This window comes from Gekko japonicus, unplaced genomic scaffold (genome assembly GCF_001447785.1).
Source record: "Gekko japonicus isolate JY-2015 unplaced genomic scaffold, Gekko_japonicus_V1.1 scaffold1688, whole genome shotgun sequence".
In the NCBI taxonomy this organism is placed as follows: Eukaryota; Metazoa; Chordata; class Lepidosauria; order Squamata; family Gekkonidae; genus Gekko; species Gekko japonicus.
Window position 1 is genome coordinate 280,794 of NW_015172057.1, and position 23,949 is coordinate 304,742.

Consider the following 23,949-nt stretch of genomic DNA (forward strand, 5'->3'; position numbering starts at 1 on the left):
GCTGCCCCGCCCCCCCCCAAGACAAAGTGTGCTTCTAACTGAAATAAAACTGCTGGTCTTCTGAAAAGTCCCACCAGATGCCATTTCCCTCCTCTCTGTGTCTCTCTTCCTTCTCCTTGGCTATGGCCAAGCAGGAGCTAGGAGAGACTGGGGGAAAGGTGCTGCAACATTAGAAAAAAGAAGCAGGAAGCAGCCCAGAGTCATCTGCTCTCGGGCTGGATTGCAGCCCTGCATGGGCCTGATACAGTCCAGGGGCCGTATCTTTAACACCCCTGTTCTACACCCTCATCTTTACATCCCTAGCAAAGTTATTGGCATCTACATGAATCTCTTTACTTTTGCAGCTTTAAAAGCCCATAAGGATAAATGGGGTATATATTTTAAAGTAGGCACAAAGTTATCTGTACTCATATTTACCATTGCTTTATATGATACATCCCTGACAATTCCCCACTCAGTGAGTGAGCCGCCCTTCAGTAGTGTGTATTTCTTCTTTATTTTATTTTATAAGCTTTAACTGTTCCACCCTGTCACAAATATTAGTTTAGGCTTACGACCCAGCACAGGAACTAGAGGGAATACAGGAGCTGTCTTGTTTTAAAATACCAACATGAAATGGCACTTGAGGCAAAATTACTTCCAAAACAGAATAAAGATTTTAATAACCAGGCAGGGAATAGATAAAAATGAGGATTCCAGGTATAGCACGTGCTGAGGACAAACTTTCTAATATATACAGATTTGAATTCTTAGAACATACAAGAGAGTGTTGTTGTGTTTCAGAGTTTCAAGATCTTTGCAATGAGAGGTACTTTGCTTAGTATATATTTCAGCTGGGTTTTTCCCCCCCAAATTTTTTATTAATTTTTGTCAAAGATGCATAGTTTAAACAATGTAAACGTAAACAGGTTTCTTCACCTGAAAAGGAAGAATAACACTGAAAAACAGTAACATGCTAAACTTTTTGAGTCATCAGGAGTACAGAATACGGCAATAAAGTGTTAACAGTTATATAACATTATCTTGTATTTAGCCTCTATAATGGTTTCCCAATCAAACCAGGGGGTTATATAGCTCACACTCGTTTTGATCACTTGAATTATATATAGATATGGTTTCTAGCATGAAAAAATCCCATACCTTATGACGCCAGAATTCCATGCTTGGGGGATGACTATCTTTCCAACTTTTAGCTATTGTTACCTTAGCAGCTGTTATTAATATGTTGATTAATTGTTTTCTAACAGTAGGTGGACCATCTTCCGGCCAGAGATTTAAAAGTAATAGCTTTGGGTCGAGAGGTATTTCATAGCCAGTAAGTGTATGAATGCATGTTACGATTGACCTCCAAAAATTCGCAATATGCTTACATGACCACCAATTGTGGAAATAATTAGCCCTTTCCCCGCATAATTTCCAGCATAAGGGAGAAGCTTGTGGGAAGATATGTGAGAGTTTTGATGGTGGTAAGTACCATCTTAATAGTACTTTAGTTGATGCTTCTTGAATCTCTATAGCTTTGTAAATGTAAGCTTGGGTTTTCCAAACAGATTCCCATTGATCTTCATTTAATGCATATTGAAGGTCGGCTTGCCACGCTGTCTGATAGCTCGTTGGTTTTGTGGTAAGTCTATTTATCAATAAACTATAGATTTTGGATATTAGACCTCTTTTTTTATAGTCCTTGTATAAGAGTCTCTCAAAGTCAGTGAGGGGGAGTGATACTGAATGATCGAAGTCCGTAGATTCTATTAGTTGTCTTATTTCCAAATATTCATGCCAATGTATGTTAACATTGTATTTTTCTTCTATTTCAGATTTCATCAGCATGTGCTGTCCTTTAAGTACGCCTACTATCCGAGCGATGTCAGCCCACTTCCAGGTGAGGAATGTGTTCCTTGTCTTGTGCCGGGTGGAACCATTGCTGCCCCATAAAAGTACTCAATTTTGAGTTAGGAGTAGTCAATTTTGGTTTGTTCTGATACCATACCTTAAGCGTAGCTTTAATGTATGGGGGTTTGATGTAAAGTTGCTCTTCAAAAATCTTCATTTATCCCACAGCATTTCACGTAGTTTTCTGTTGTTCGAAGTTGCTTCTTCAATCCAGTTCCAGTTGAGGGAATTAGAGTCATGATATTGTCATACCATCATGGCTATCATTATTGCCTTATAGTATAACTGTAGATCAGGAGCGGCCATGACTCCTTTCCTTTTTGCTCTGCACAAGGTATTGTGTGGGACTCTGGGTGGTTTGAATTGCCAAATGAATTTGTTGATGTCACTCTGCCACTTCTTCAACTGCTGGTCTGAAATAAAAACCGGTAAGGTACGGAAACAGTAAAGATATTTCGGCAGAATATAGGATCTTACAATATTAATTCTGTCTGACCAAGTAAAAAAACCAGTGTTCCAATGTGTCAGTTGCGCCATGTTAGTCTTGTGTAAGTCAGAGTAGTGTAAAGCTTCGGACGTGTGTCCCCCTCCGATGGGAATTCTCTTTTCCCTGGTCTCATGCAAGATTGGTATTAGCATCTACACAAATGCTTAACTGTGGTTAATAGTAAGCAAGGGGTTTCTTAAATGGGGCCTTCTAATCATCTTCCAAAGCTATAAACTTGGTGCAAACGCAAGGACAGAATTGAGAGGGGAAGCCAAATGAAAGGAGGAGTGAAGTCGCACTGGAGAGGGAGGCCGTTAAAGGCAGCTTCTGATCTCGGCTGCTTACGTGAGCTGCGGCTTTAGGTCTGCGCCGGGCCCACTCCGTGCACGACCGAAGGCAGAACTGAGAACCTAAATCCATTCGTTTGCTATGTAAAAAAAAAATCAGTTACAGGCTTAACTTTTTCATTTGTATATAATGCTTCGAAGCCAAGGAGAGAGAGAGACGCACAAAAAGGCCCGCTGTGGGATGGAAAAAAAACTGTAGGGGGAAAAAAAGGAACCAAACACCATTTTTTATTCACATATTGCATTACAATTGTTTCTCCTCCCCCCCCCCAAACTAAAAACTATAATTTATACGTAGAAATTAAAAAAATGAAGGGGGGGGGACACCTGTTGTTGTTTGCTTTAAAAAATACTAAACACGAGTAATATTGGTTTCAGTTATATCGTCTTGATTAAACGCTTGACACTCGGGCTGAGAGTATAAAAGAAAACAAAAAGACTGCAAATCCCAAGCAGTTAGTACAGCAGAATCTTAAATATAGTTTCTTAGAGAATAACGTTTGCTTATAGTTTCTAGATTTCTCCCTTCAAAGTTCCAGGTTTTCCGTTTACATTTTACAGCTTTTCACTAACTCCTGAGGTGTCTAAGCTTCTCCCTTTTAGGAGAACCAGGGTTCTCTTCCAAACCCTTTTCACCAGCAGGAAGTAATTCTTCTTGTCCCTAAGAAGCAATAACTCCTTTTACTATTTGGCTTGTATGGGAGTTTTCTCAAACTACCGAGACCTTCTGCCAAATCCTTCTCAAATATCTATTGTCTGTATAATGCCATTCTGTAGCTTTCTTGACTGAGAATCTAGTTCTATTTAAGACAATGGAGTCCTTATTCTTCTCTCTATAGAAGTACTTTTCTGGCAATTTCTGACAGAAATCACTGACTCCCAAAGTCTCTTCCCTCAAAAGCCAAACCCATTGGTTCCTGATCCAGATGTTAGATTTCAGACAAAGACCAAAAGGTGAATGAATCTTTTCCCTCCAGATCAGCTGTTTTATTTCCTCTCTCAGCTGATGCTGGCCAATCAGAGAGTGAGTAGAGCAGCCAATCACATAATCTCTTCTCTCGGGAAGATAGATCCAGGTGGGTAGCCGTGTTGGTCTGAAGCTGTAGAACAAATTTTGAGTCCAGTGGCACCTTAAAGACCAACAAAGGTTTATTATAGTTTACTTCCCACAATTAGAAAGGATACCTTACACATTTATCTCCTATTTTGACATATTTATTGCCTCACTGTTTTTTCACCCTTAATTCAATCAAAACAACTGTTGACCATATAACCTTAGCTTGTTATTTAGTTTTGTCTTCACATACCTTAAAACATCATCATGTTACATGCTAATTTGCTGTTCAGCCTGTCTATAAGTTTGAACTGTTACCTTCCATTCCAATGTATTTGAAAAAGTGTGCATGCACATGAAAGCTCATACCTTGAATAAACCTTTGTTGGTCTTAAAGGTGCCACTGGACTCAAAATTTGTTCTCCAGGGAAGATTAACTCATAACCTCCCTGACTCCCTGACACAAGTAGCATTTTAAAAAGCCTGCTTTTATTTACAATTCATCACACATTACAATTCAAAATAAGCACAAAACTTCCAGCCCTCTAATTTTCATGAATGAAGGGAAACATAGAAAATATGAACAACATCCACAAGATTGAGGGAGAAATAGAGAATTTAAAAAAAAATGGCCAGCAATGTCTCAGTGATCACCATATGGGAGGCTAGTAAAACTTTTATTAAGGATATATTATATGTGAAAACTCATATAGGAAAAATATAAGGAGCTTATAAAACAAAAATAAGATCTTTGGGAAAACAACTAAAGTTCAACTTTAGAAAAGTATCTACTGAATTAAAAGAGGCCAGACAGAAATTTGCTCAAACTAAGTTGCTCAAGGTAGTGAAAACCAGGGAGGACTGTGAGGCGCTCCAGAGGGATCTGTCTAGGCTGGGCAAGTGAGCATCAATGTGGCAAATGAGCAAGTGCAAAGTAAAGCACACTGGACCCAAAAATTCTAACTACAAATATATGGTGATGTGACCCAAACTGGGGGTAACTAACCAGGAGAGAGATCTTGGAGTCTTGGTAGATAACTCCCTTAAAATGTAAACTCAATGTGTGCCTGCAAAAAAAAAGGCAAATGCTATGCTGGGGATTATTAGGAAGGGGATTTAAAATAAATCAGCCGGTATCATAATGCCCCTGTATAAATTTATGGTGCGGCCTCATTTGGAATACTGTGTACAGTTCTGGTCACCATAACCTCAAAAAAAAGAAGAAGATATTATAGCATTGGAAAAGGTGCAGAAAAGTACAACTAAAATGATTAAGGGGATGAAATTTATTTATTTCAATTTACTGAAGAAGGTTAAAGAGGTTAGGGCTCTTTAGCTTGACGAAATGACGATTGAGGGGTGGAATGATAGAAGTTTACAAAATTATGCATATGATAGAGCATCAACATGGCAAATGGGGTTCAGTGTGGCCAAGTGCAAGGTGATGCACATTGGAGCCAAAAATCCTAACTATAAATACACATTGATGGGGTCTGAACTGGCAGAGACTGATCAAGAGAGAGATCTTGGAGTTGTAGTAGATAACTCACTGAAAATGTCGAGACAGTGTGTGACTGCAATAAAAAAGGCCAACGCTATGCTGGGGATTATTAGGAAGGGTATTGAAAACAGATCAGCCAATATCATAATGTCCCTATATAAATCAATGGTGCGACCTCATTTGGAATACTGTGTGCAGTTCTGGTCACCACATCTTAAAAAGGATATTATAGCTTTGGAAAAAGTGCAGAAAAGGGCAACTCGAATGATAAAAGGGTTGGAACACTTTCCCTATGAGGAAAGGTTAAAGCGCTTAGGGCTCTTTAGCTTGGAGAAACGACGACTGAGGGGTGACATGATTGAGGTTTATAAGATTATGCATGGGAAAGAGCAGGTAGAGAAAGAGGTACTTTTCTCCCTTTCTCACAATACAAGAACCCGTGGGCACTCCATGAAATTGCTGAGCGGTCGGGTTAGAACAGATAAAAGGAAGTACTTCTTCACCCAAAGAGGGATTAACACTTGGAATTCACTGCCACAGGAAGTGGTGGCAGCTACAAGCATGGACGGCTTCAAAAGGGAATTAGATAAGCATATGGAGCAGAGGTCCATCAGTGGCTATTAGCCACAAGGTATAGCTAGGGGCTCTGGGGCAAGTGATGCTCTGTCTTCTTGGTGCTTGGGGGGGGGGTCAACAGTGGGAGGGCTTCTAATGTCCTGGCCCCACTGCTGGACCTCCTGATGGCACTGGTATTTCAGTCTAGTGGCACCTTTAAGACCAAGGTTTATTCAGGTACAAGCTCTCCCTCCTCTGTGAGGGCAGATCTCTGTTGCCATTGGGTGTGGCCTAATATGCTAATGAGTTTCTGCTCTTGGGTGTGGCCTATTATGCTAATGAGTTCCTGCTGGGCTTTTTCTGCGAAAAGAGCCCTGGCCACAAGTTATAAATGGAACACTATGTCTGGAGCAGTGATGCTCTGTATTCTTGATGATTGGGGGCCAACAGTGGGAGTGCTTCTGGAGTTCTGGCCCCACTGGTGGATCTCCTGAAGGCACCTGGGTTTTGGCCACTGTGTGACACAGATGTTGGATTGTATGGACCACTGGCCTGATCCAACATGGCTTCTCTTATGTTCTTAACTACAGCCTAAAATACAGGGGAAGAAGCAAAAACTGATGTGAAGTATTATTCTGAGCCAGAAACAGGAAGAAATCCACCCGCACTCTTCGTACTGCTTCTTACCATTTGTCAGGGAAGGAACTGCAGTTTTTAAAACTAGCTAGTGAGTCCACCCAACTCCTCTCTCTCCATTTGAAATGCAGGGCCAAAGTAAACATGACAGTGTCCATGAGTCTGACCTGTGTACTCAAATGCCAATTTAAAGCCTAATAAGATGATCTGAAATTGCCAAAAGGGCCCAATCCTGATTGGTCCCTCTAGCCCCACTGGTGAACCTCCTGATGGCACCTGGGTTTTGGCAACACAGAGTATTGGACTGAATGGGACATTGGCCTGATCAAACATGGCTTCTCTTATGTTCTTATGGATATCCCCTCTCCCTATTATTGTTTGATTTTGCTCTAGAGCCTCTCACAGTTCTTATTAGGGAAAATTCCATGATTAAGGGAATAAAAATTGGAATATGGGAATACAAACTAGCATTATTTGCTGATAGATTATATATGTTGGAGAGCTAGAAACAGCTATTATGTATGTATGACAGAAGTGCTATTAATAAATACACATTTTAGTGAAATAGGTGAAATATAGTGAAATAGAACTGGTTAAGCCTAGCCAGCTTGAACAGAAGCAACCATTATAACTTGAAATCTGTATTTCACTGTCTAATGAAAACATGTTGATCACTATGCCCCAGGTATTAAAAAATTAAGGACACTCTTAAAAAAACTCTTTCGATTTCAGAAACATTAAATCTACTATTGTAAGATGGAATTAATTCTGTAAAAATGATGCTACTACCAAAATTGATTTACCTGTTTTAAAATATTCCAATGTTGATTCCTGAGAAAAAATAGTATGGATGAACATATTAACTAGCTTTAATCGGCCTGGTGAGAAGCCCAGCGAAAATGGAACAAAGGAGGCTTGGCAGTTCCAAATATTGTATTATATGTATTATGCAGCAACTAGACTGAACTGGTCAGCCTCATGGTTTGACGGCAGAGATTCTGCCATGATTATACTGGCGCAATCCTGTGTGACAAGCTGGTTTATGTTACAGAGATTAGAACAGACAATGTTCTATTAAAAGTAATAACTGCTTCATTGATTACATATTAGAAATATGGGGACGATATGGTAATAAACTATCTCTGAGAGTTTTACTTCTTAACTCTGCAGTAAGACAACTGGCTTCAAGGGCCAGATGGAATGAATTTGATTGCAAACATTGGGAACAGTTGGTTTAGACAAGTACTGTGATTTGGTTAAAAACAGAAAAACAGTACGATATACCACATTTCTGAATATAGTTTTATCAGATTAAGAGGGGAACAGTACGATATACCACATTTTCTGAATATAGTTTTATCAGATTAAGAGTTTAATTACTGGCAAGATTACATAAACAAGAGTTAGAAAGAGAATTAATTTCTTTTGGATTTCTTACTGCTATACATTAGAATAATTATTTGACAGCAATTTAGAAACTCACCACTGCTATTTTATGGTGTTTACTTAATTTCTATTCAACCGTTTAGCCTAGAATCAGATCTACCTGTTTATGTCACAGGCCTGAGTGGCACAACAGCCAACTTCATCAGGTTAACCAAGTGAATTGAAGGTAGGCAGACACAAATGTGCACTGTTAAAAGTACACTGACCGACCAAAATAAACTGACAACTAAATTTAAAAATCACAAACTGCAGTGCTGGAATACTAACCAAAAATACAAACTATAATCTAGCCATTAATCAGAACATTAAATATAAATACTAGATCATTTCTGCTGGAACACTCATACTATTTTTGTAGTAGGAACTTCCCTTGGTCAAACCCAAAAAACATAATCAAATTTGTTAATGTATTCTAATGAATCCTGCTTCTGTTGAACAGGAAGAATGAATCTTATTGCCACATACATAATGGGTTTCTTTTATATTCACTCCTGCAAGACCAACTGTTTTCACTAGAGGTCTCAAGAAACCCACTTTACACAGAAAGGATATTTTCACTGTTTGAATAAATAAATGAAACAGAGAAATAAATGTAAAGAGAAATCAAGTATTAAAACTAAATGGACTATATTCAAGTACACATTCCAAGAAAGTTTTCTTTCAGAGAGAACAGCCATTTCCAACAATTCTTCTTTCCCACGGCAGAGCTCCACTTCACACTTACGCTACTCCTGAGTCTCCACCAACTCTTCCTTGAGAAAAATGTAGGGGGACATCAACAGAAAACAAAAATCTCCCTTAAGAAAACCTAACTATCCTGAAGTCTTTGGAACTGTGTGATAAAGTACAGGCCTATTTGACACATTATCTCAAACAGGATACAATTCAGCACAAGTTGCTCGATGCTTGTGGGGAGGTATGGGACCCCTTTTGTTTATTATTAGCGGTCAGATACATGGTAATAAACTGGGCATATCAGTGGTGCATCCAACATGAAAAAGCAAGGGAAAGTTACAATACTCTCAGCTTGTAGGAAAAACCTGGATATGCCTGTAATATTCACATATAGATTCCATGCAAAATACTTGTTTCTTTAAAATGCTATATAAAACAATTCTGCATCTTTAGAAAGTTTTTTTAATTCTTGCAATAAGTATTTTAGGTGAGTCATCAACAAAACTCCTAACACTGTCACAATCTGCTTTTGAAAATCATGTGTTTCCAAAAGCGGCTTTCTAAGTGCCATGAGGGAGGATCGCTAGTTGGGAAATACAAGTCCAAAGCCTCCTTTGGATGGTTTTTCGGATTCCAGCTATAATAAACTCTAGAACAGATGCTCTAATCTTGTTTAGTCAATATCAGACCTGCCACCTATATGTTCAATGCACCAGGACTCCATGCCATATTTTATACAACTAGTGAAATACCATTAAGAAAATATCATTTTAATGTGTAATATGTAGTTCTTCATGATGTACCCTCCTTCCTGTGATGCATTACATTGTGGATAGTAAAGATTTTGGGGGAAGTGGGAATAAGATAATTCTGAAATCATAAAAAGAAGGATTTGAGCTAGATGGCTTTTGGGCCCTGCCAGTTCCAGGATTATAAATAAATGAAGTATAATATTCCCTTTTGGGATTATGAACCATTCCATGGTGAATGCCATCTTTTTATTCAATGTTTACACAGCTAAAGGACCTTGAAAACAGAACAGAGTAACAATTCAAATAAGGGACTTGTTCCTAAACTGCAATTCTAAGGATACTTTCCAGAGAGGAAGCCCTTTGAATAACATGGGGTTTGAACAGAGTTGCTCCCTTTTGCCCACATCATACTGGAGTTGCTACTCGGCCATTTTAGCCAGCCCGGTACATTTCTTTACCTATAATTTTCTAAGCAGACTCCTGATTCTATTCCATGAGCAATTTTAAATTAACTAATGCCAGCAAAAAAGCAATAGTGTATAAATGATGTTCCATTCCCCATTTGGGAGTGGTCATCATAACCACCATGGGGCTGTCTTAATTTATCTCGTGCCCCAAACATATGTAAGGTCATACACTAGACATCCCTTTCTGCACTCAGCAGATGTTTGGCAATCTGGTTAAAGATGCTAAGAAGGGCAGGAGGGGCAGGGCAGATTCAGGGTGAGGTATGACCCCTAGGGAGCCCATCATGGCTACAGGCCTGGCTAAGATCATTCTGTTTTGAGAGCAAGGGTTATTATGGTACCCTATGTCCACCAAAAGTAGATGACTGATAAGTATGGCCTGCCTTCGGAGACTTACAGATCCCATAGTTTACCAGAACTTTCTGGGGAGTTTTATGAGTCTTCATATAAACCTACTAAAGCCCTAAAGTTAACATGGGTCCCGATCACACGCAGAAGTAGCTGTGCGAGAAGCACGACTGCCGGGCGGATTTTAAGGGCGCAATCACACTGGAACATCTGGCAAGTGTCCCGCACACATCAGCAACCCATCTCACTCTGCCGAAGATGCGGAGTTAAAAAATACCTGGGAAAGTGCAGTATCAAACGTGTTGCAACGGGCCGCAGATAGAGTTTCCCATGTGATCGCTCCAGCGCGCTCCGATTACATCACTGATCCCTCGATGAAGCGTGCCAGAAACATGCAGCGAAGAAGAAAAAAACCAATTCACCCACCGCTGCATCTGATCACGCAGTGGTGGGTCAAATTACTGCGGCACAAATACGCTTACTCCCCCCCCCCGCGTTTTCCAGCACGTGTGAAGAGCAGATTGTTGGGTGTGTCACTCCTGCATGGCCTCAGACCAGAGCCCTGGTCTGCCAAGGTTAGCCTACTAGGTTCCTCCCAGGATACAAGTTACTTTCTATTAATAATCACAGAGTTCTACAAGTGTCTCTTAATGACGTCACCCCCCCTGCACCTCCATGCCTTACCAATGAGAGCACTCCACTCCCATCCACTCATGGTGTATAAAGTCACTAAATGGTCTCCTAACACGCTCCTGACAGTGCTGTCTGCTGTAGGGTCTGGCTTTTCACATCATCCAGCCTCTAACTCCAGTATTTGCCCTACTCCTGCTTCTCTGGCCTCTAGCCCCTCTACCCAGGGTGGTCCTTCTGCCCCCTCCCAGCTTCCTCCCAGCTTTGAGGATCCGCCCCTCCCTCGGAACACTGTCTCTACTAACCAATGTCTTCTGCACTAGCCACCCACAACTCCAGCCCCATCGCCATGTTTTTGAACTCTCCCGGCTGCCGGGATGGGCCCCACCAACAACACATCACTTCCATCTTGGCTAATTTTTTTTCTCCAGGAGGCTTCCCACCACTATTTAGGCTCTGCAGAACCATTCCAGGGGCCACAGGGTGCTCTTATGGATGACCTCCCCCTCCTTTTGGAATTCCGCTGCCCCATGGTTTCCTAGGCCTTTGTGGCAGTGATTATGGTGACAAATGAAGGTTTTCTTCTCTGCCTCTATTGCATCAGCGGAATCTTGCCCAGCACAGTTCAGGAGTTATTAATACTAAACTCCAAAGTCTCTAGACAATCAAACTTGGATATTGGCTGTGACAATATTTCTAGATTTTTTACTGATAAAGGCTCTCACAGAGCCCAACTTAGAGATAGGCCTATGCCTAAGGCATTAGAAGTGCCCAATTGTCAAACTTCTATTAATAGTAAAGGATTGATTTCCCTTACTGATTTGGACAGTGTGCTTAGCATTGTGAAAGTCACCACCTACAAATTAGATCCCTGCCTTTCCTGGCTTCTAAAACTGTACCAGAATAAGAATGCCTTCAGTCAAGATTCCTAACACATCTTCAGATCGGGAACCCTTTGAGAGACCTCACAGAGAATGATTCACTCCTTCAGAAATTGACTCTGGCCAAAGAGTCTATGGCCAATTACAGGACTATTCCCAATCTTCATTTTGGGGTAAGGTGATTAAGCAGGTGGTTGCCACAACTCAGGCTGAGTGGGCTCTGGATCAGGCTGCCAGCTGCTATTGCACCTCAGGAAGGAAAAAAGAAACAGGTTGTGGCGTTCAGGACAGGGAGTTCAGAGGCCAGGTGTGTGAACTAGGAGCTTCTCTCTTGGTTCTTCTGCCGAGTCTACAGGGGCTCCAGGCCTCAAGTTGGCAAGGAGCAGCTTATTTACTTTGGCAGGACTCAAAGCACTCTGCTCTTTAAAGGCTCACCTCTTCAATCTCCGGTTTGGCTCTGAGAAAGGGGAGGGAGTCACCCATTAACAACGCTTCTCCAAACTTCAGCTTTTGGGAAGCCCAACAAAATTTATTGAAGATGATTAAAAGAAAAATAACAAATCACTGACAGTGAAAAAACAAACTACCAACTTCAACTATGTTTCAAGCTCTCAGACCCACATGATCTGGAAGAAAGGCATCCAATATTAAACCACCTGCTCGCCAATCAAGGCCACATAACAAATTATTATTGGCAGGTGGGGAGCTCTTAAAGAGAAACAACGCCAAGGTCTTCAACTGAAATAGTTCACAGGGCTCAAGCTGAAACAACTTAGAGTCTCTATTACAAGTTAATCATCTAAAAGGAAAAAAACCCACATGCTGCTTCCGTACACCCCCCTACAAACAGAAGGCAAGTGACTCACAGACATTTGCCTTTCTGCGATTTCAAACAGTAATATAATATTTGTATAACTTAAAATAACAATGTATCCTAAGATGTATACACTCACATAGTTATATCTCAAATATTATACAATTGACTAAAAATTACAATTTACAAAAGCTCCAGCAAGACCAATTTTCATGGCAATATTCACCAACTTATTAAAATTCAGTATGGCACCTTGAAAGAGAGTCTGCCAAGATACTGTCTCTTCCTTGGATGTGAATGACTTCAAAATACAGGTCCTGTAACGACAACACCCACCTCAGAATTCTGGAGTTTGTCTCTTTCATTCTGTGAATGAATGTTAGTGGACTATGATCTGTCTCCAGGTAAAAATGTGTTCCCTTGAGATAAGTTTTCAATTTATTTAGCCCCCAAACTACCCCATCTGGTTGTAGCCCTAAATCATGAAAGGCAGTTTCACAAATAGATGACATATCAGCCCCACTGTCCCAAGTTGCTTTTAAAAGGGCCCTCTCTTGTACCCTCACATAAACTATTGTCTTTTGTGAGCACCATTCAGCTTGTTCTTGGTTAATATAGCATGAAATAGACCTCTTAGAGACAGCAGTCAAATCAATACAATTCATCTCAATTCTATGTTCCGGCAATTGAGATGCACTCTGGGACTGACTGTTGACTTTTTCTTAATTGCACTTCTCTAGCAGGCCAGTTTCCCCCCCCCCCCGATTTTTGCTTACATACCATCTGGGCCTGACAGACTTCTCCTGAGTAAGCAACTGACAGACCATCTTGAGACTGTGTCTCCTGCTGATCTTGAACTCCTGACAATGTCTGCGGCTGGCTTGCAATTAGGTGGATGCTTTGCTGTTGTGATGCACCCTTTTCCATTAACAAGGGGCATCGAGCCCGAATATGGCCCCGTTGCTTACAGTTAATAACAGACTGGCACTGCTGACCTAAAGATGGTAGGTACTTTCTGCTCCTGAGCAGGGACTTCTACTTGAACCGGAGAGTGTTGCCTGGGAGTTGGAACTGGTGGTCTTTGCTGGTACTCAGTCCTTGGCTGTCGTGAGGGTGGAAGTGGACGATCTTCCATATGCTTGACAAACTCAAGGCGCTGAGGCTGTAGCAGCTGACTTGCAGCAGTGATTTCATCCAACACCTCTGAAAGTGCACGTATGTTTCTGGGTCTTTGAGCACGGGCTAAAGCTGCGTGCTCTTGAGGGATGACATGAAGAATTTGTTATCTCACGATTAACTCCAAGAAGTCTTGAAAAGTATATACTCGAGCACTATCTGCCCATTTCATGCAAAGTCTCTGGACTTTACTCTCAAATGCACTATAGGACTCTTCTGGCATCAAATTAGCAGCATGGAAGCATCTTCTCAGTTGTTCTGTAGAGAGCCCAAATTACTGGAGAGCTAGAAGTTTGAAATATTGATAGTCTCTGGCTTGGTCTGGAGATAGTTGAGATAATAGCTTGGCAACTTCCCCATACACACAACATCTGATTGCCCCTATATATTCTTTCTCTGGAAGATGATAATCATTTGCAGTTGATTCAAATAAAGCAAAAAAGGCAGTAATATCCTCACCTGGCTTCAGCTCTGGGAAGTTTATCCAAGACCATCTATAAACCTGATTTTGGGTGAGATGGTTCTGAAGCATATTCATCTGTTGTCCATTTTGCCCAAGTAACTGAGTTAGTAGAGTGCATAACTGATCCACTGGTCCCACAGATAGTGCTGCTGCTGCTGATTGCTGGCTTTGAGGGACTACAGGGTGCATTGATGCAGTCAACTGGGCATTCACAAAGGGATTCCCTCCATTGTTTACTGGCTGTGGTGTATATGAAGGCTGTAATTACTGAGGTGAGGTATCAGCATAATTTTCTCTTGGTCTGCTTTGTGCTCTATCTTGCCACAGATATGGGTCTGTTTCCAAAAACAGGCCACGTTTCTGGAGGATGCTGGATGGTTCATTATAATTCATACACCAGGTAAAAAGGGTCCAGGGGCAGCCCCCAAGCCATAGTTTCCACAACCCTTTTCTAGATCTTTCAGCAGCTTTTGACAAAGTTGATCATGACATTCTAGCTGAGTGTCTGGAAACTATAACAGGGATTGCTGTCCAATAGTTTAACTCTTACTTGCCCAAAATGTCTCAGAGTTGACCTCAGAGATATTGATTAAGCAGTATCAGATTTAAGTTGTGGCATCCTTCAAGGACCTACTCCTGCACCCATGATTTTAACATTTACGTCAGGCCACTGAATAGCTGTAGCATTTGAGATTGGTTGCCATCAGTATGTGCAATGACAGCTAGATCTGTATTTCTCTAAGCCTTTAAAAAGCTATACTAAATCGCTGCCTGAAGCTATAGTCAAGTGGGTGAGGGCAAACAATCTGAAACTGAAACCAGACAAAGAGATGATGCTGGTTGGAAATATTTATGAATTGCTGCACAGAACTGGATCTGCCAGTCCTGAATGGGATGAGTCTACCTTTGATGTATCATAAGAGTTGGGGAGCAATGCCCTTGGCCTCAGCCTTGGCAATGGTGATTTGCTCAGAACACTTCCTTTCAGTTACATCTTGCTCATAAATTCTCACTGTTTGGAGTCTTTTGACTGTGCCACGCTGACCGATGCTACTGTAGTTTGGACTACAGCAATACTCTCTATATAGGCTGCTCTTAAAGACAACTCATAAACTTCAATGAATGCAGGGTACAATAACCCATTTTTGGGGCCAGAAGAAGCTACTTCAAATATATAACATCTACCCTGAAATAGATTCATTTGATGCCTATTTGATTCCAGGCTTTATTTAAGACTAGCAGTAAAGCCCGTTGTGAAAGCAATACAACGAGATCTAGAAAGAGGCTCTGGGGCAGTGCTCTGGCTTTGGGCAAACAGTGTCAATTTGCTGTGGTGACCTCAGCAGGGTATAATGACAGAGTCCACTGTTTTCTCCAGAGGAACTGATCTCTGCTACCTGAAGAGCAGTTGTAATTGTGAGTAATCTGTAGCCCTCACCTGGAGATTGGCAGCAATTGTTACCCAGGACAAAATGGCTGGTTTGGAGGGTGGAGTCTATGGCATTCTACCTGTCTGAGGTCCCACCCCTCTGCAAACCCCACCCTCTCCAGGCTCCACCCCTCAAATCCCCAGGAATTTGTCAGCATGTAGTTGGCAACCCCATCTCCTTCCCAGCTAGCCACCAACCTACCATTATCTGCCCCTTTGACTTCAGCTGACTTCTGCCCTCCCTTCTGCAGAGCAGTTGTAATACTGAGTGCTCTCCAGCCCTCACCTGGAGATTGGCAACAATGGTTCCCTATGTGGGACTGACTGGTTTGGAGGGTGGAGTCTATGGCAGTGTACCTGTCTGAGGTCCCACCCCTCCTCAAACCTCACCCTCTTCAGGCTCCATCCCTCAAATCTCCAGGAATTTCCCATCTGGAGTTGGCAACCCTATCAGGATTGGCCCCAATGTGTTTTCTCCCAAAGGCCAAAGTAGGTGACAGGACCAAGCTTAGTTGCCTACCAACAGGCACTGAGGGGAATGTAGGGTTGCCAGCTCTAAGGAGGGAAATACCTGGAGGTTTGGGGGGTGGATTCTGTAGAGGGCCGGGCAACGGAGGCACCGGCCTTCCGTCGCCCGCCTTGCCCCCCCAATCTCGGCCATACCATACTAGTAGCCAGTAGTAATGGGAGAATTGATTCCGAGAGCTGTTGAACCATGAAGCTCACTGATGGCTGTTAGTAGTTCCTTATCTTTTGATTTTAATATAACTCACTCATTCTGAGATAATTCACATGTGAATATAAATCAATTAAAACTCACTTTATGTTTTTTGTTATATGTGTTTAGCAGTCAAACCACTGAACCCCACTAAATTTCTAAAGATTTGTGAAAGAAACACTTAGTGCTACACAAAAGTAAAGAACGATTGTGTGGGTAGTTTGTACTCACGCAGTGGTGGTTTGCACATCATGCCAGCTTTTGCTAAAGTTCTGTTTCAGTTCATTCATCAAGTTGATACCAAGTTTTTGTTTTATTTCCACAAGATGCTTCTCTTTGGCTACTAACACTTGTCGTAAAGTTGAGATTTCATCTTCTAGCTGAAGAGAATTAAACAACAGCAGCATTATTTTCAAGCATTAGTTTAGTATCAGATGTAATAACAAGTTAGTTTGGGGGATCCTAGATTTGTATGTTGCATCAGGCTTCCTCCCTGTTCCCCTTATACACAAATTGAAAACTCACTGCTTTCATGGCAACCCAAGAGTCCAATCAGCTTCCATATGCAAATGACCTTGGAACGCTGGGCGGGACTGCACAAAGCAGCCAGTCAACCCAGCCAATGTCTTCTGAGTGGCAGTTCTTCCGGCCTAACACTAAAGGGGCCAATTTTAGAATGTTGGTACCCACTACTCAATTATAATAAGGGAGAGATGTTGTTTTTTACTTTCAGTGCCATTTACAAGCACTACACCCCACACGCCAGAAGTACTACATTTCCCTTCATGAGCCCATGCACCAAGTGTGCTCCTACAACAGCTGTCACTCAGTGTGCCATCACATGGATCAGTCCATCTTTCTTCTGTTGTGGTTCATGGTCTTCTCAGTCATTAGACCAGTTTTGTGGAACAGCCTCCTAGAAGTAGCCCAGAAGGCACTGTCTTTAGCTATCTTTATGCAAGGTATGTAAAGCCTTCTTCTTTCAGAAAGTTCTTGGTCGAGGGGGTTTAGGAGTCTGTACAGACATTGAGAATGAAAAGTTGTTGTATATTTGAACCAGGTTGCTTCTCAGCAGTTTTGATGGTTTGGTTTTTTTTTAACCTTATGTGATCATATGTTATTTAATTTTATTTTTGCCTTTGCTACTATAGTACCATGCCTGAACCACCAGAGACAGGTGAGATATAAATATTTTAATTAATTTAAAAATTGCATGCATTTTCAGAGTCAGACTGGTTAGGAAATGTCATTCTCAAATGGATCCAGGAATTTGGTTTTATATTAGGGAGCTTCGGGAAATACTCTCTAAACTAATGAAGGAAACCCTGATTACATTTGCAGGGACATTAATTCCCACTACATTTTCAGGGGCCCCCCCTTTTTTTTAAAGTAACCTTGATGAGTAATCATCTATACCAAGGGTCCCCAACCTTTCTGAATCTGTGAGCACCTTTAGAATTTTGAGCTAAGATGACTGAAGCGATTACAAAATGACTGTCTTAGGAGGCAAAGCCAATGACATACATACACACAAGAGGAAAGGGGTTGGGGAAATATAAACAGAGGCACAGAAGAAACCCAAGGGAGGTACAACACAGAGACAGAGAAGATGACAAATAGGGAAAAGGAGGATAGCACACATATAGAGAATACCACACCGGGGGGACATTAAGTCCGTGGGTCGCAAACATGAGTCGCTGAGCATCTTGTATAAAGTATAGATTTGTATAGATTTGAAGCACCAGTTTTATTGTATATGTAAAATTGTTTTATTGTTTTACTATTTTAAATATTGTTGTTAGCCGCCCTGAGCCACTGGGTAGGGCGGGACAGAAATTGCAAATTAAATAAATAAATAAATAAACACATACAGAAAAGACCAAAGGAAGATCCCATACACACACATAGAAAATGATCAAGGAAAGCTTCACACACAAACAAGGCTACCCAGAGGGAAAGGGGGAGATAAAACACACTCACTCACAGAAGACTATCAGAATGGGGAATAAATGATAACACACATGCAAGAAAGCTGAGGGATAAACTTACACATACAGAACGCACACAGAAGACTACTGGAGTGGAGGGATAAAATGCATGCACAGGGAAAAACCAGGGGAAAGGAAGGATAAAACACACAAAACCCAGCTGCCTGCCATGTGCTTTAGAAAAGTAGGTGGGAACACTGTTAAAGCAGAACAAGCTTGGGTAAGTGCCTGCTCATTGAGAAACTCTGAATTATGCAAAAGCACCATTATTATAACTATGACAATAGGGCTTAATTCTGAATAGCAAGTTAAGACTACACATTTATAGTGATGCAGAACAAGTATGACCAAGGATTTTGGTTTTTTTTAAGACAGAAGACCTAGGAAAGTGGGCTTCTAACTGATGCGCCTAACTGAAGCATCTTTTTTTTAAACCTCCACTGGGGACAGAGCTGTCATTTACCAAAGGGAGCTTTCCCTTCTGGAAAGAAAATACCTTATTCCCTTGAGATTACTGCACTGACTGACCAAAACTGATTGTGACTCAGAGTTTTCACAGCAGTGTGTAGGAGGCACATGCACAAATCCAATTATTTGTTAATAGCATTTCTGGGTTACACCCACACAATACTTTGAAATTTTTACCACTAACACTTCAACAGTTTTGAGTCACCTCATGGGCATGGAGGATTTTCTCTGTGGCAACAGCAGCTCTCAGATTTTAAAAAGCGATTTCTCAAAATGCTCTATCAAATGTAACAGCCTTCAGAACTTTAAGTACATGTGGTTTACAATACAATTAATATCCCTAAATTTATATCTGCAGATTGTTTAAAACAATTTCACTTGAGCCTACTGGAAGACACAGTACACCTCCAAATGTGCTCAGGTTGTGTTAGTTAGAATTCTTAACAGTATTTTGAATAAATAAAATAACAACTTACCTCATTACAAATAAGCACACATACGCTAGTAAAAATCTAAGTGATAATGTTAAAGCAAAAGCAGAGAAGTGTCTATACAGCAAGAAGAAGCTGTATTTTTAAATATCACTTGGCCTGGAAGCAGGTGAACATCACTAAAGTTATTGGGGCCAAATCTATCTCTGTCTGTCTATCTATCTATATCACAATTAACCAATCACAATTAATCAATTCATTGTACCTGGGTGGCCTAACTCTCAACTGAGAACCTATCTAGACAAGGGGTCTCTAACAGGTAGCATGTAAGCTAGCAGTAGCTAGCTGAAGGATAGCTGTGCATCCCTTAAAAGAGCCAGGAAAAGATCACAAAAAGAGCTGCTGAAAGTGTTTTTAAAGAATATTTCATTGCTGATGCTCTTCCTGGTCTATGCTCTGGTTCTTTCAGAACAAAACTTGGTAACACGCTGGGGAAGGTAGCTCAGGATATTTTTCATTACTCAGAAGTAGGTCTCATTAGAAAAAAAAACTGATCTAGACACTACTGACATTAAGATTCAAAATTTATTTAGTAATTCCATTAGCTAAGGACTACAGCATTTAACAGAACTACTTGGCATGTAAGTGAAACTCAGCTTGATAAGAACAATAAAAATGTCATAAATCATCCCAGTCAGAAAGTACGGATCCTCTGCAACACAAGCAGAGCTGCACTGCATAAATGGCAAGTTTCCCGCTTCCCTTCTCCTGCGGCATCTTCCCTAACTGTATCCTTGTGAATCAGTGCTCCCCAAGAACATGATGAGGGTCAAAGGGAGGCCCTATGGTATGTTTGGGGAGAAATTGGCAAAAATTGCCCTCCCCAAGCAGAAGTGCTTGCCACAAGTGGAAAGGCAGTTTAGGATCCCACTATGGTCCCACTTCAGTTGTGCTAGTCTGGGTGACTTCAAGTGCCATCCTAAGAGGAGTTGCTCCCTTCTAAATCAACTGAAGTCAATGGGCTGATGGCACTGACAGCAACTAACCAGTTGCGCATTTTGCATCCACTATCACAAAAGAGGCCTTGGCACCCAGGTAATATATTATCTTAGAATATAGACACACAGAGAAATCTTTTTCAAAATGGCTCTAGAATCACCATTGGCAGAGACCAAATATCTATATCTCTAATCTTAGAAAAATCTTTCTCAGACCAAACTAGGAATTCTCAGAAATGAACACACCAAATTTCACTGTAATAGCAGAGAGAGAAGAATGGCCAGGAGACAAAAAAGAAAGTGGACCCTCACACACACCAGGATCTGTGACTATCTTTGTCTCAGCTGTTTCCAAAATAGTTGCAATTGTGGCATAGTGAGGCTGCCCTCCCTACTTTGAAAGGGTGCACAAAGGAATGACTTGGACTTTAAACTGAAGTGCACAATTGTACCTTGAGCAAGGCTACCTACATCAAGAGGGAGAATGTTACAAATATATTCTGCTCTTGCCATGTAGTCTTTGAAAAAGGGTCTTGAAGTTGGGCAGACATTCAAACTTGAAATGCAGAACTCATTTTGAAGTCTCAGCATTCAAGGAAGTTAACATGTTACAAACAGAGAACGATGAACAGGCAAGTTAATCCCAAAGCCAATAAAATCACTTTCAGAAGAAATACATCTTTAAATTTGAATCAGGAAGGAAGGGAGGGAGGGAGGGCATGATGGCAAAGCAGCATGACCGAAGAAGAGTTGGTTTTATACCCCACCCTTTACTACCTGAAGGAGTCTTGGAGCAGTTTACAATCACCTTCCCCTACTCTCCCCACAACAGACACCCTATGAGGTAGGTGGGGCTGAGAGAGTTCTGAGAGAACTGCTCTTGAGAGAACAGCTCTAAGAGAACTGTGACTGACTCAAGGTCACTCAGCTAGCTGCATGTAGAGGAGTGAGGAATCAAACCAGGTTCTCCAGATTAGAGTCCTGCTGCTCTTAACCACTACACCACAACAGGCAAAGCAGCATGACACTTGCAGTAAAACTAAAAAAAGCTTTTGTTATCGACTGCTAACATTCACTTACTACACAGGCGAAGGAGACAAAAAACATTGACTCTTTATTACATTTTCCCTGTGGGAAAAGATAAAATGGATCTGAAAGCTGCCAGTAACCTGTTGCAGTGTAGCACAGTTGGCTGAGCTCTGAATCATGCATACCCTGTGGCAATCCTACGCTGGATCCGCTCATTGGCCAATTTGGTTGCTGAGTTGGTTCTCAGACCACTTTTATTTATTTACTTACCTTATTTATACTCTGCCATTCTCATTTAGACTCAAGGTGGATTACAGAATATAAAACAGTGCAGTGAGGAAACATAAAACAACTAATGAACAATGCAATAAGTCTAAGTTTACAGAATTAGGAAGCAACACAAACAACAAACTATCTAAGGCAAAGGTATACTGTAAACCAGAAATGCCTTTAACACAGTGCCTGTGGGTGCCATGGTGTCTTCACGGAGTGGGGCTTTTGCCCAGTAGGGTTTCTGAATAGCCACTGGAGATCAGATGGGCTGTTCAGTAAAACTGAATTTGTTTTGGTGGCAGCTGCAGCCACAGTACAAGGATCATCACAGCGTGACAAAATAAGCTGCTGCTGGCCTTGACTATTCCTATTCATTCAGCTGGTGGGAGCCCTCCATACACAAGCCAGCAGAGTTGCTCTGGGTCTGAGCGCTGCTAAAGCATGGGGCCCCAGCAAGCTAGCTGGCCTGAATGGGGAAGGCAGAGAAAAGCCCTTCCCTTCTTGCTCAAGCTTGCTGGCTTCCTCTCCTCCTATATTCTGCTACAGCACACTGGAATTAGAATAAGCAAACTGGCACATGCACTGAAAGAAAAGGTCTCCCTTCCTGCCTAAGCCTCAGAGGACCACTGCTGCAGAGAACAATGCAAACTGGCTAACCTGAAGGGGAGGGAAGGGAAAATCCCCACCTATGCATGCTAGTTTCCTCTCCTCCTGAAGGCTGCCCATGACAAGAACAAGACAGCTGGCACTTGCAGGGAGGGAAAAGCCTTTGCCTGCTGCCTTCCCCTTGTCCCCAGCACTGCTGCTGCAGCCTGGAACCAAAACTGACTGGCATGAAAGGGGATGGGATGGGAAAAGAAAAGGAAGCATGGGGCGGGGGGGGGGCAAGAAGAGGAGAGGAGTGTGGATCTGAATGAGGGCTGAACAGTTCAGAGGAAACGCTTATCTCTTCTCCTTGTCCCCCCCCCCCTTCCGGCCTCCCACTGTTGTGTTACTTTTATTTATCTTTGTCCCCATTCCCTGTGTATTTTTTAAAAAATCCCTGTCTTCTCTCCCGCACGTCAAGTTTGCTCTGTATGTGTGGGCAGTTTCCCTCTTGTATGTTTCAAAAATATGCTATTTTAAAATGTTACAAGAAGGGTAATGCCAAAACACACAAGGTACCATCTCAGCAAAAGAATGGGATATAGTCGTGATTATGGATGTGTGTTCCATTGATTTCAATAGGATTCAGTGATAGCTAACTGTTCTGGGAATACGTTCCTGTGGCAGCCATTTTGTGGTTCGTTCACACTTCTGCAGCAGTCATTTTGTTGTCAGAATTCCAAAGGCGCCCACAGGCTCAAAACAGTTTGGGGGCCCTGCTATGAACAATACAGAAAGTGGATTACCATTTCTGAGGGGACCTCATACGCTTTACAGACAGATTAAGTCAATTACTTTACCTGCCCAGTGTATGCAAATTCCAGAGCTTGCTTCAAACCTATGCTTGTGATGCCGTGTAAATTCACCTCATCTGCTCCACTTTCAACCATACAAAGACTGAACATTGCCTAGGAGAAGAAATAAAAAATAATATATGTTTTAAAGACTCTATAATGCTTAAGAGATTCTACGAAAAACCATACATTGTATTTTAAATTATTGGTATTTTATGCTTATGATTATATATTATGATAGGTTTTAATTGTATTTTTTGGAAAATCTGTAAGCCGCCCTGAGCCCACCTTTGGCGGGGACGGCGGGGTATAAATAAAATAAATAATATTTTCAAATCCTAAACTAAGACCGTTTCTTAATATTGTGGGTAGTAATCAGAAGAATACATACACCAAAGGTCAGCATTATTATTTTTATATTATCTCTTGAATGATAAACTGAGTGCAGCAGCATTTCTTAACAGCACTTCCTTTACTCTCCTCAATAATAATCTTACTAGGTGGCTTTAGGAAAGTCACCCTTAATCTCTTACCAGTAATACATGGAAAATAAAACTGGTCTACTTCACAGGGCTGTCACAAAGACTGCTGAGACTGTATTTGAAAGGCTTTTGTTACCCAAAGCTTTCCCACCATTATTCTGATGATCCAACCAAATATAAGCTTTAAATAGGGCCATTGTGCTCAAGCAGATTCGAGTGGCTGCACACAGAGACACTCCCCCACACACACACACACGTGGCACAGCTGGTTCATAAATCAGCACTTCTCTGCAAACTCTTCTGGGGCACCCGTACCTGTCAAGAGTTTCATGCATTCCTAGAGTGTAAGCCTTTATAAAATCTTAGAATCCAATTTACAGGTTTAGGGTTACAGTCATAAGTCACTACCCATCTTGCCTCTTTTAAAATATACAGAGAGCCATGACCATTTCACAGACCAGTTCTCAATGAATGAATCAATCAATCTAATTTATTGTGGCAGGAGCCAGTAAAACAGTACAATTCTGATATAAAAGGGATTAAAACAGTAATAACATGGGAATAATATA

General features: G+C 41.4%; 1 protein-coding gene across 5 annotated transcripts in view; it reads right to left on the reverse strand.

Annotated features, from left to right (window-relative positions):
* The window catches only part of KLHL32 (kelch like family member 32), a 108,875-nt gene that overhangs the window by 68,375 nt on the left and 16,551 nt on the right, over positions 1 to 23,949 (reverse strand). For 3 of the 5 annotated variants that reach the window (XM_015420759.1, XM_015420762.1, XM_015420758.1), the window contains exon 3: positions 22,905 to 23,012. The exons of the other annotated variants lie outside the window; for them this stretch is intronic. In XM_015420759.1, coding sequence (XP_015276245.1) covers positions 22,905 to 23,012 — 108 coding nt within the window. The remainder of the gene's footprint in view (positions 1 to 22,904; positions 23,013 to 23,949) is intronic. 5 annotated transcript variants of the gene reach the window in all.